The sequence below is a fragment of the Molossus molossus genome, unplaced genomic scaffold (genome assembly GCF_014108415.1).
Source record: "Molossus molossus isolate mMolMol1 unplaced genomic scaffold, mMolMol1.p scaffold_m16_p_8, whole genome shotgun sequence".
Taxonomy (NCBI): domain Eukaryota; kingdom Metazoa; phylum Chordata; class Mammalia; order Chiroptera; family Molossidae; genus Molossus; species Molossus molossus.
In genome coordinates, this window is record NW_023425402.1 from 25862502 (window position 1) to 25876689 (window position 14188).

Sequence of the window (14188 nt, forward strand, 5' to 3'; positions counted from 1 at the left end):
TCTGCTTGTTTGCATACATGTTTTCAATATAAGATTAAAATCTCCTTGAGAGCAGGAACAGCGCCTACTTCCTCTCCACCCCTACCACAGAGCCTGACAATACATGTATGTTGAGTAAATGTGTTCATAAACTGATTAAGTAATACAGTACACTCTCCTGTGGAATACACTACCTTGCACATCATAAGTACCAAGCACATACTGCCTCAATTGAACCAAAAGCTGTAACCCTCAATGTGTCAAAACCAGCACCACACACACACACACACAAACACATTAAATCCAGTGCTTACCATCTCCTGTTTCTGCACAGAGTTGTAAGCCCAAATTGTTCTGCGGATTAATCACCCAATGATTGCTGGTCACAGTGATATCAAAGACGAGCCAACCCACATCTGAAGCCTGGGCCTTTCTTGTGTCTAACAAAAACAGATCTGCATCCCTGCGGAGAAAAAGAACAACAATAAAAAAATAAAATAAAAAAGTTAAAGGTTTGAACGAAGACCATCATTTCCTATACTTAAGTGAAAACATTACCAAAGCACTTTTTAAAATAACAGGAGTTAATTAAAGAACAAGGGAAACAAGCGACTCAAGTGATGAGTAATAAGATACAGAACCTTTTTTATTGCTCGACTCCTAACCCAAACCTGGTGTACATTAGTAATATCTGAAAGTAATTTTCATTTTCCTGCTCTTCACTGGCCTTTACAAACAGACTTGGTGAGCTTGATTTGGTCCCTGATAACCAGTGTTCCCAAAACCGCTCTCTGTAAGTAGCTCTCTCTGGCAAGTTCACAGGCAAGGGTTGAACTGAGTCGAGACAGGAGTGAAAGTAGCTCTTCTGTTCAGGATGAATGGGGATTCTCAAAGGAATAGAACACAGGAATCATTTTCATTTGTTTCTATTTTCATTATATATTTTTCCATTTTGTTATACGTATTTTTTATTTTTATTTCATTTTTTATAGGAATTATTTCATGGATATCAAAGGTCTAAGAGAGGGTCAGAGAGCCCAATATTTGATTAAGGGGTAAATTCCATGGATTGAGCAAAATGTCTACCCTGACTTCTTCTAATATCTTCTGAATATGTAAGTCCCCTGGGGATAGTAATAGCTATGAATATGAACTTATTTGTTTTATGAAAATCCCCACAATGTTGCTGCTGTTAGGATTTACCAGTCTTAACTTCAACATTAAATTTACAAATGTATAAATATTTGTTGAATTGTGATGAATTATTTTATTTATTATTTTTTTTGCTATAGGCATCCTGTATCTTAGGAAATACCAAAGTGGTACCCTGTTTCAAGCCTGCTTTCATTTGAAACATGATAAAAATATTCTAATTAATCTTGCAAAGCTCATAATAGCATCCCTTGGAATGATATAAGTAAACCCTTGAAAAACAAAAAGGAACAAAGAGGTAAATTTTGACAACGGTTTCAACTAGTTAACAAATATCATTAGATAGTTATTAAGGTGGTTTTTCTATTATTTTAACGTTGTTCTACTTTTCTAGAAAAAATAATCCTCAAACTAGCCATAGTCAAGTCTCAAAACTGTTAAATGTGTCTATGGGGGAAAATGGTTCCAGTTTTAACAGATATCTTTAGAAAAAGCACCAACCAAAGAATTCAAGCAAGCCCTAAATATCTGAATGTCAGTAATACAAATTCCAATCCATTTAAAGGTAAATCTAGGCCAATAGTATGCTTTGAAAAATTCATATATTTCTAATTTATCTTTCATGGTTTTCTATTCTTGACCACAGCTACTTTAAATTTTACATTTTTAAAATTCTATTTGTGATAACATGCATTCTTTATTTTTTTTCTCTCTTATATAAGAAGACCTTTTGAATTAACTATAGGCAAAAGAATATGCTTTGGGAAATCAAGTCTGTTATTAATGAGCACAATGGTAATAAATCTATAATTTTCATTCATGTAGCAACTTTCATATAGCATCTTAAAAATAAGTCTCCACCCATTCTGTAGATGTCTTTTTTTTTGAAGTGTAAAATTACTTCACTGAGGAATAGCACTCATCTACTGGAAACAGTAGAATATACCATCTCCTCTGAACAATATAAAATAAACTTGTTAAAGCTGCCTTGTCTCAACATTTTTACCTATTTATTTATTTGTTTATTTATGTATTTTTTGTTATTCCTCACTTGAGGATATTTTGCCATTGACTTTTAGATAGAATGGAAGGTAGAAAGGAAGAGAGAGAGAAAGAAAGAAAGCGAGATTTCTTGGTTGTCTCCCACACAAACCCGACCAGGGCTGGGGATTGAACCTGCAACCCAGATATGTGCCCATGACCAGAAATTGAACCTTCGACCCTTCAGCCCTCAGGCTGATACTCTAACTGCTGGGCATCTATGTAAGGTGTCTGATGAGTTTAATATTTATCAAGATGATCACTTAGTTATGTAATATCTAATTACTGGGGTGTATATCTGAAACTAATATAGTAGTGTTTGTCAACCATAATTGAAAGTAAAAAATTCTGTAAGACAAAAAAATAATAATAAAATAAAAAATAAATTAGGGCAAAAGAAGAAAAATATTAATGCAGTTAAAAGAAATGCAACAGAGAAAAAATATATATGTAGAAAAATACATTCATTTATAGCAGAAATACATCTATAATGTAATTTCTTTATATTCTGTGCAATTATAATAATGAAACTAAAATTAAAGTCTGCATTCTATCCAATAAAAAATGTTCATTTACATAGATGTATATAAGCAACTATCTTATTAGTGTCCTAAGGCTGCCTTAACAAAGTTCCACAGATTGGGTAGTTGAAGAAACAGAAATTATTGTCTCGGTTCTGGAGGATAGAAGTCCAAAATCAAAGTATTGGCATGGTTGGCTGATTTGAGGACTGTGAAGGAATGATCTGTTCCAGGCCTCTCTCCTTGGCTTATAATCGGCTGTCTTCTCCCTGTGTCTTCATATCATCCTCCCTCTGTGTGTGTCTGTGTGTCCAAGTTTTCCCTTTTTCTTTTTTTCTTTTTTTTTTTTTTTTATCCTCACCCGAGGACATTTTTCACAGATAGAGTAGGAGGGAGAGAGAGGAAGAGAGAGAGAGAAACATCGACGTGAAAGGGACACATCGAGTGGCTGCCACCCGCACGACCAACCAGGGCCGGGGACAAACTGCAAACAAGGTACATGCCCTTAGCGGGAACCGAACCCGGGTCTCTTTGGACCGCAGGCCAATGCTCTAACCGCTGAGCCAAACCGGCCAGGGCAGTTTTCCCTTTTTCTAAGGGAAAAAGCTTGTGCTCCAAACTTGAACACCATCACCACATGCAAAAGTAGCATCCTTACATTGACTGTTTAACTGAGTCTCACAATTGCAGAAAGTCAAATCTCAGTAATAAATCCATTATTCTTTTTCATTCTTAATGGCTTTATTTTCCTCATCAAACACTAACTGGTAAGCTCCCTGGTATGCATGATATTGTGTCCTCCAAAAATATATGTGGAAGTCCTAATTCCTGTGAATGTGATCTCATTTGGAAATAGGGTCTTTGCAGTTGTAATCAACTTCAGACAAAGTCGTTTTAGGGTGGGCACTAATTAAACTTGCTGCTCCCCTTGTTAGAAGGAGCAGAAGAGATACACAGATGAAACACACAATGGACGACAGCCATATGGAAACAAGGCAGAGATGGTCATGATGTTGACACAAGCCAAGGAACTTCTGTGGCTACCAGAAGATGGAAGAAGCAAAAACTGATTTTACCTACAGGTTTTGGAGGGAGTATATTCCTACCAACATCTTAATTTTAGACTTTGAGCTTCCAGCTTGTGAGCTTGTGTAAGATATGAAGAAGTGAAACATTGTGGAATTTGGAGCAGTAGGAGAAAACAGAATCAAGTAGAGGGATTTTTTTGTTAATGCAAGAAACATGAATATATTTACAGGACACACTTAAATTCATATTTATAAAATAGAACATCTTACATGATTTCAACACAAGAAAAAATGTGTACAGACAACACTGAATGTTCAAAAATAAGTACATGCTTTGTCACCTCTCTATGACACTATCCTTGCAGTTCACATTAAAACTCGCTCACAAATTACATCACTTTTTAGCAAGGTAATTGGATAAACTAACATGCATTGGATGTGTCCTTGGATGGAACCCCACACATCTTTTGCTGAAATCTGTTTTATCCAGGATACTGTATCATAGACTTATGGTAAATACACTATCTTGCTTGTTTCTAAATATGATTGGCAAACCTTTCTCATTGGTATCTTAATTGCTTGAGCAGAAGGTATGACTCACGGATCCTTAAAGAGCCTCATAAGTTTACCTTTATAAAGCAAAGAATCATAGTTATAATTGGTATCTGTTTAACAATGACTTGCCATACTCAGGCTTTGCTTGATATTAGAAAATAATAAGTAAGTCACGCCCTGGCCAGTTTGGCTCAGCGGTTAGAGCGTCCACCTGCAGTCCGGAGAGACCCAGGTTCGGTTCACGCTAAGGGCATGTACCTCGGTTGCAGTTTGTCCCCGGCCCTGGTTGGTCCTGCGGGTGGCAGCCACTCGATATGTCCCTTTCACATCGATGATTCTCTCTCTTTCTCTCTCTCTTCCTCTCTCTCCCTCCCACTCTATCTGTACAAAAAATGGAAAAATGTCCTTGGGTGAGGATTAAATAAATAAATAAATATTAAAAAAAAAATAAGTCACTTTTCTGAGCTTCTGTTTCTTCTTCTTTAAATGAATATTAAAATACTATCAACCTCATAAGCATATGGCAAGGATAAGAGGATACACAAATAAAAAGGCTATGCAAATTACTATAATTGCAGTTTCCTTACCAAAACACATTTATGGCATTTACGTATATAAGGGGTTTTATGCATATGCTTGATGGCAAAATTAGGACCAGAAATGATTCATGCAATCATTACTGCTAAAAGCCTTCAATAAGCTATACTTATGCCCCTGTCTACCTTACCAAGGCCCATACCCCCCTGTTGTCACCTTCAAGAAGCTCAGTTCAGGCTTCCCCAATATTTGCCCTAGTGTCTCTGCAATTCTGGAATAAGAATTCTTTAATTTTTTTAACTCTAGGAACACTTATTAATATATATGATCCATAATAAAACTTTGTCTCTAAATTCAATAGAAGAAAAAATTAAGTTAAAAATGTACCAAAAAGAAGCAAAATTATTTATATAGTAAACAATAAAAGAGAAAGAGAAATATTCTTCAGATTGTTACAGTTTTTATTTATAGGTATGCATATATATGTTTGTATGCACAAAGATGTGTGTGTGTATGCGTGTGTGTGTATGCGTGTGTGTGTATGCATGTGTGTGTGTATGCGTGTGTGTGTATGCGTGTGTGTATAGAGAGAGATAGAGAGGGAGGGAGAAAACAGTTCACCAAGAGTAAAACCATATGTAAACCTGGTGAAGAAAACCTTTAGGAAATTGTATGGAAGATACACAGATAAATTGTTGAGGAAAAAATTGTACTCCTCTTCCATTTTTATAGAAATGAGCCTTACTTTCCACAGTGGCATTTTTACTTTTCCCCAAATTTCTACTATGATGACTATTTCACCTCCTTCCATCTCCTTGTGTCTTCTCAGAGCTTGTTAAGTCTAGTAAAAATGTAATGATGGCCACCCATGGAGAAAGCATACATCTTTCTCCGGCCTTTGACATAAATACCACCACACCATTTAAGGAACTCGATTATAGCTCTATCATGGAACACATTTGCAAGGGAATACAAATTAATAAATGATAGTCTCTGGAGTTTATAATGTCAAAAGTTTCTCTCATGAGCAGCTTTAGCTTAAAAGTGTTAGAATCAGCAATTGTGACAACTAAAAATGTCTCCAGACATTGCCAAATGTCTTTTGGAGGCCAAGTTACCCTGGTTGTGAACCACTGAACTACAGCACGGTCCCCACACACTGAAGGAATGCAAACTGTGCCTTTGCACTGTCCTGTGTACTTAAGAGAAAATGTCGTTGACCGCCTGAGTGTCCTGCTCTGTGACAGTGCCCTCCAGAGCCCGTAAAATTTTCCTGAGTAGAAGCTGTCAGTGTACGTTCTGAAGTATGTCCACAGAAGAACCACAAATCTTAGAGAAGCAGGAGGGGGGAGATGATGTAAATATGAAGCTGACTGTGAACTGGAATGATGACAGCTTAACTAAATATATCCAAGTAGTCAAGGTGGCTAATGACATCGAGCAAGCTAGCTTAAAATGTTTTTACAATGGAGTACAGAAATTTATATGCATAGCAGAACATTAGGAAAAGCTTGACTTATACATAGCAGATTTTCTTTGGGGAATATATAAATATATATATTTGTGAAAAAAATTAATTCAAGTAAAGCACTTAGCACAGTGCCAGACACATGGTGAGTGCCCACTAAATGGATAAGTGCTGGCTGCTATGCTTTGTAGTAGTATTACCGATTGATCATTTTAGTTGCATTACTTAATTATTTTATATAGTTAAACATTTTAACACATAGGAATATTTCTTCTAGGATACAACTCGCTCTCTCTCACTATAAGCAGCTCTTACTCATCTCAAAAGACGCAGCTCAAGGGTGAACCCCTCTCAAGGGATTCTCCTAAGGTCCCTCACCCTCCCACATGAAGAATTAATTTTCCCTTCATTGGTGTTTCCACAACACTTAGTGCGTACTTACATCATAGTGCTTAGCACATTGTATTCTAGTTATTAAAGTCTGTGTGCAGCGGGCCCACCACAGCCCCAGCCCTCAGGCTATGAGCTTGGAGATCTTATTTACTAGGCCTTATGCCCCTGTGCTTTGCCACATGGTAGGCACTCAGCAAAAGCACGCCGACTCCGCTGAATTATCTGGAAAATTCAATCATGTGGAAACCTCATTTCCCAATAATGCCAGAAATATGAGGTGTGACTGAGAGCATTGCCTTCTATATAGAATTTGGGGCTGTCAGCCTTTATGAAAAGATTAAATAAGTGAAATGATGCAAAGTGTGTTAACTTTTGACCAAGAAAAATAAAGATTTGGATAAATATCAGAACGCTCCTTTAAATTGCACACATTTAAATATAATTAAGGATAAATGAGAAAGGGGGGAGATGGTAAAATAATATATATGATTTTAAGAGTTTTAAGCCTCATTAAGATCAATAAGTTTGAAAAAAGAGATCATGAGGTTTTTTTTCTTATTTGATTACATAACAATGCCAAAGAATTTATAGACTCAATGGTCAATAGATCTGTCTTGAATATAAAAATACCTAAAAAACGTCAGTTTAAATTACTTCAAGGATTCAAAATACACACACACACACACACACACACACACACGCATTGTCACACATATTGCATTAAAGAATAGAGTGTGCACTGACTTTGCAATTGTTTCTAAGTTTTATTCAAAACACTATGTAGATAAGATCCACAGGTTTGAAGATGGGTGTTTTAGCTTTGGAAATGGACTGAGGTACTAGTTACTTCTCCCTACCTTCATTTTATTTCTTGATGTAAGAAATATATGAAACGACAGATATAATCAATACTATAAAAATAATAACAATCAGATTTTAAAATTACTTTTTCAAATTAAAATTCTTAGTTTTAACTGTGATCACATGACATAAAAATGAAGTACTTTTTATCAATTTCTCCTCACTTTCAGAAAATTGAATTCAAGGTTTCCAATTGGCAGAATTTTTTTTCATAGAATAAAGGAAAGAAAAAAAACCACTATTTATTTATCTTCATTTTCTGTGGAATAAAATGCCTTTCATAGTTTAACAAAAACTAAGAGCAATTTATTTTGAAATCCTGATGTTTGCTTTGTTTTGCTTTGATTATTGCACCTCTCTTCCTGGGGAAGCAGGAATGCTAATTTATAAAGACATGTGTGATATAAAGTTATTTGACTATCTTTTCTCTCAACTATGATTATGCATATTTCTAATTATAAAAATAACGTTTGTTATAAAAATTTAGAAAGTACAGAAAAGAGGAAACAATTAAAATTTAAAATTACCCACAAACCTGCAATGAGCACTTGATATTTCCTTCCAATCTGTTTTCCATGTGAATTTATTTAAAATTAATATAATAATGTGTATGATTAGGCTTCCTGCTTTGGGTCAATTAACATTACAGTCTGAATACTTTCCAAAGTTACTAAAAATTTTAAAACACAATTTCTACTTGCTGTATAAAGTATAGTATTTCCATTTTTCAGGAAGAGTGTAACTTTTTCTCTCCTGTTTAAAACTGGTATTCTCAATGTATGCAATTGTAAACAGTAATATCAGGATAAACATTCATACATGAACCTTTGTCTCATCTTTCTACATCTCTGATATTTCTGTAAATAAATTATAAATGAGCAGTCTCTGATCCCCATACCTTGTCAACTGCCTCTTATAGAAAAGTTTGACTAGTTATCTAAAACGTGTTTTCAGGAACAAGATCACAGGTAGCTACAACAGCATTGCTCTTTAGTTGGATGGTGTTAATTCATTATTAGATGTAAAACATAGCAATTCCTTCTATATTAATCAAACATCATATAATTTTTTATTGAGTAAATTCACCTAGTATCATTTTGCTTACTCCATCTTTATGAAAATGTGGTGTCAGCAAATGTTAAGCTACTGTTATTATAATCACCACCAATTTAGGTTACCCTATGTATACAAACCTTTAAACCCTAGGGAAATAACTGCACCTATTTAAGCTATATGCATGTATATTGACCAATGTATTTGTTAAGTATAAACTATGATCTTTGCACTGTGATAAGCATTAGTCCTGCCAAAGTTTGGAAATATTTATTGTTCTGAAAACTTTTGGAATTATAAACTCTGAGATGTACAGCAATTTTCCCATGTGTGAATCCCAAAGTCTGTGCCCTTACTATTGTGCATCAGCATTTTCTCTGGTGACACTAGAAGCCTACAAGGGAAGCTGAAATATTCTCAGAGACATTTGTGCTGCTGCTGTATTTCCTGTCCCTTAAATATCTGTCTTAGACAGAGAAAATGAAGTGCAAAAAGTGAGTCCTAGATCTATAGACATGATAGGCAGATTGCATTTTCTTACACCACAGATCGGTGAACTCCTAGCAATGAAGGAATGATTATTTCAAAGACAAGGAAGGCATTTTGCCAGACATTCTCTCACCTCATCAATGGTATATAAAATTGAAATGTAGCATATGTACGTGTGAGTTTGTATGTTTCAGAGATTGAAAAAGATAATTGGGGGGGGGGCAGCCATACACATTAGCAAAAATAAATACTATAGAAGATAATAAGTAAAGTGTAACCCTACAGGATGCACATAGTAATTCAGCCACAATACATAATAGCAAATGCTTAAAAATGTGAATTTGGTAGACTTCAATTAATAGCAAAATGAATTTTTCAAAATGATATTCTGCACATTGTATAGAATCTATTCAATCTATGCTGTTTTCGAGTTTGGAATAGCAAAGGAAGAGAATACTAGTTGAAGATAAAAATGTACTTCAGATTTTAGAAATAATTCCTTGAAAATTTAGAAAAAATATCAGTAAAATCTTAGATCTTAGAGTAGATTTAAACATGTTAAAATATGTAAAGACTACATTTCTATGGTATATGATCTGTATATTGCATTGAGTATACACTTGAGATCCATTTGATCTCATTAATCAATATTACCCCAGAGAATTTAATTTAAAAAAAATTCTTTTTATCCTTGCCAGAGGACTTTTTTTGTTTGTTTGTTTGTTTTTTGCATTTATCTTTAGATAGAGTGGGAGGGAGAGAGGGAGGAAGAGAGAGAGAGAGGAACATCGATGTGAGAGAGACACATCAACTGGTTGCCACCCACACGACCCCAACCAGAGCTGGGGACAAACTGCAACTGGGGTACGTGCCCTTAGTGGGAACCAAACCCGGGAGTCTCTGGTCCATGGGCTGATGCTCTAACCGCTGAGCCAAACTGGCCAAGGCTAAAAAAAAATTTTTTTTAATACATGAAGATAGTCAAATTATGCTCAACAATTCTAAAAATGTATGCAGATGTAGTTGTAAAAAAAAAAAAATGAGAGTAATATTTTTTAAATTGGTATAATTGGGAAATACCAGTTTCAAATATATAGTTGTCCCATTTTTAAGAAAAATGTAATTTCCCAAAACTATGAAGTCTGATAAGCTAACATCAATAACCATAAATATTTCATAATGTATTATTAATAAAAATCTGCATGGATTCATTTAAAAATAAATTACAAATAAGTATGACTAGATTCTTCTATTAGTCCTTATTCTCATCATTGTAATTATGTCTTAAATTATACAGTTCACATACTTAGGAAAGGGGTGACTATAAAAATGGATAATATTCAAGAATATCCTGAGAAGCCCTGGCCAGTTTGGCTCAGCAATTAGAGCGTCAGCCTGCAGACCAAAGGGTCCCCGGTTCAATTCCATTGTAGTTTGATCCCCAGTCCTGGTTGGAGTTGTGAAGGAGGCATCAGATCAGTGTCTTTCTCACATTGATGTTTCTCTCTCTTTTTCTCCCCCTTCCTCCCATTCTATCTGAAAATCAATGGGAAAATATCCTCAGGTGAGAATTAAAAAAAAAAAAGAATATCCTGAGAAGATAGAACAATGGTCCTAAATAAAAGCTAGGACCTTTCATTGTAATTTCTGTAAAAGTCTGTATATAGATTCAAAAGATCAATAAATATAATCCAGAGTAGAGACCTAACATACCACAGTTCTTATAAAAACAAACAAAACACTTTGTATGTTAAATAACCTTGTGCAAATTCAACATGCAGAAAAATATAATGTGAATGACCAAAAATAAAGATAATTCAAGAATTTTACAATATGTTATTGAAAGTAGTACTCCAGTCATGAGTAATAATGATTTCAAAACTTTAAATCAGCCCTGGCCAGTTTGGCTTAGTGGTTAGAGCATTGGCCCACTGTCCGGAGACACGGGGGTTTGGTTCCCACTAAGGGCACGTACCTTGGTTGCAGTTTGTCCCCGGCCCTGGTTGGGGTCGTGTGGGTGGCAGCCAGTTGATGTGTCTCTTTCACATTGATGCTTCTCTCTCTCTCTCTTCCGCCCTCTCTCCCTCCTGCTCTATCTGAAGATGAATGCAGAAATGTCCTCAGGTGTGGATTAAAAAAAAAAACAACTTTAAATCATACCAAACAAATTTACAGTGCTGGGAATAAAAAATAAAATTAATTAATACACTGTCCCTTTTTTAGGGACTCACAGTCCAAGTGGGAAAACAGACACAGATATGTGTTTGGAGCATTATTGCTAATTCTTGTCATTTTATTTTGAATGATGCCATCATTATTTAGTATTTAAAATAATGTATTATAATATGCCAGGCCCTGTCTTTGAAAAATACAAATTAGTATCCCCATTTTATAAATGGAACCACTGGATTGAGATTTAAAAACAAAACAACAGCAGCAACAAAAACCTCACCCGCAGACAAATACATGGTAAGTGTTAAAAATAATAAAGGAACATAGAACTGTCTGCCTTGGAATTACTGCTCTTAAAATAACAGTATATAAAGATCAGTATTTATTAAAGTCTGTCCTGCTGAATCAATGATTTGTGGGATATTAAGTATTACACACCCAAGAAAAAGATTCTGTAGTCAAATAATTTTGAGCAAGACTAGGTTTCTTTACTATAAAGCCTTTCCAAGACTTTAATATTCTGATATTCATTGTGAATATTTTCAAATGCATTTGACCACAGTTTCTTTCTTTATTTTTTATTCACCGAGAATTATGAGGAGCTAGTGTTCCATGAAACACCCATTAGGAAACTCTGTCACTCCAGAAGACTAAGAATAATCTAATTGTCGAGAACTAGAAATATTCAACAAGGAGACAAAAGGGCCTTAAAGGAGATGTGATAGCTGTCTTTAAATATTTCTTATCAAAAAAAGGACATAGTATTTCACCAAAGGGAAGATCTAGATCTAATCGACAGAAGCTAACAGAGATGGATTTCACCTCAATATAACATTTCAATAAGAGTTCAAAGAAAAGATGAAACCAGTCCAGCTCCTGTATAAGGAGCTACCCGAGCCATTTTATCATTGGGTGAAAGGTCTGAGAACTTGCGAAGCTCCCTGCTTTACTCTTCTTCTATTTGGTGGTTCATTCAACTGAGATTTCCATACATTTAGTATTTCAGATTCTCTGTTCATTTTTGTACCATTTTTTAAATTATTTTTATTAATTTGTTTTTGTTACAAATGTTTCTGCTTTTCCCCCCATTGACACCCTCTTCCCCATCCCTTCCGCCTCTTCCCCAGCTTTGTTGTCTATGTCCATTGGTTATGCATACATGCATATAAGTTGTGTGGTTTATCTCTTCCCCCTCAACACCTCCTCTTCTGGGGTTTGTCAGTCTGTACCCCACCTCTATGTCTCTGGGTCAATTTTGTTCATCAGTTTGTTTAGTTCACTATATTCCACAAATAAGTGAAATCATGTGATATTTGTCTTTCAGATCAGCTTGTTTTGCTTGGCATAATACTCTCCAGGTCTCTCCATGTCATCTCAAAGGATAAGAGATGTTTCTTTCTTACAGCTGCATAGTATTCCATTGTGTACATGTATCACAGCTTTTTTATTCATTTTAAATTAAACATTTTAGAAACAGAAGACACCGGTAAATTGTCAGATCTATTGCAAATACGATGTCTTACATTAAAACACACATAATCTTCTATTTAGATTTTCCACTTCTTTGTGATTCAGTCTAGAAAGGTTATATATTTCTAAGAACTCGTCCATTTCTTCTAGGTTATTGAATTTGGTTGCATATAGTCTTTCATAACATTACTGTGAGATCCTTAGTATTTCTGTGGTATCCATTGTAATTTCTGCATATTTCTGATTTTGAGACTTTTCTCATTTTTTTCTTAGTGAATCTAGCCAGAGTTTTGTCAATTTTATTAATCTTTTAAAGAACCAGCTCTTTGTTGCATTGATTTTTTTTTGTATTGTCTTTTGTTCTCTATTTCCTTTCATTCTGCTCTAATTTATATTATTCCCTTTCTTCTGCTGATGTTGGACTGCATTTGTTCTTCTTTTTCTTTTATTTTTTTTTAAGATGTAATGTCAGGTTGTTTATTTGTTTTTGTTTTGTGTGTGTGTGTGTGTGTGTGTGTGTGTGTGTGTGTTTTTGTTTTTTTTTTGCTATTTGGGATAGGCCTCTAATGACATAAACTTTCCTCTTTTTATATTATTTTATTTTATTTTATTTTATTTTTATCCTCGCCCGAGGACATTTTTCCATTTTCTGTTCAGACAGAGTAGGAGGAAGAGAGAGAGAGACAGAGAGAGAGAGAGAGAGAGAGAGAGAGAAACATCGACATGAATGGGACACATTGAGTGGCTGCCACCCACATGACCAACCAGGGCCGGGGGCAAACTGCAACTGAGGTACGTACCCTCAGTGGGAACTGAACTGGGGTCTGTCTGGACCATAGGCCAATGCTCTAACCACTGAGCAAAACCAGCCAGGGCTAAACTTTCCTCTTATTACCACTTTTGCTGCATCCCAAGAGTTTTGATATGTCATGTTGTCATTTTTATTTGTCTCTATGTATCGTTTGCTCTCTCCTTTCATTCTTCTTTGACCCAAAGTAATTAAAAAAAAAAAAAAAAAAAAAACTCATAAACACAGACAACAATATGGTGGTTATTCTAAGGAAAGGGGGTGTGAGAAGGAAGGTAGTATAGAGTAAAATGGGTGAAATATATGATGAGAGAAGGAGATTTGACTTTGGATGGTAAATGCACAATACAGATGATGTATTATAGCATTGTACACTTGAAACCTATATAATTTTATTAACTAATGTCACCCCAATAAATTAATTTAAAAAACACACACATAATACACATACAATTTATACTTAATGCCAATGAAAACCAAAGTTGCTTGTCTCTAATTTAAAAAACACCATGTGATTTAAATCATCTTATTGTGAAGTTTGTGTGTGCAAACAAAATGGAAGCTTTCTCACCTACAGAATGACACAAGAGGCCTGAAAAGCACATGTGGGAGAAGCATGAGACAATGTAGTACACTGAGGCCGGTGCCAGGAGTAGAAAAG

At 35.1% G+C, this 14188-nt stretch overlaps 1 protein-coding gene across 3 annotated transcripts in view; it reads right to left on the reverse strand.

The window, feature by feature from the left end:
* The window catches only part of BMP5 (bone morphogenetic protein 5), a 118167-nt gene that overhangs the window by 39412 nt on the left and 64567 nt on the right, over nucleotides 1-14188 (reverse strand). For all 3 annotated transcript variants that reach the window (XM_036248805.1, XM_036248804.1, XM_036248803.1), the window contains exon 3: nucleotides 294-442. In XM_036248805.1, the coding sequence (XP_036104698.1) occupies nucleotides 294-442 (149 nt within the window). The remainder of the gene's footprint in view (nucleotides 1-293; nucleotides 443-14188) is intronic.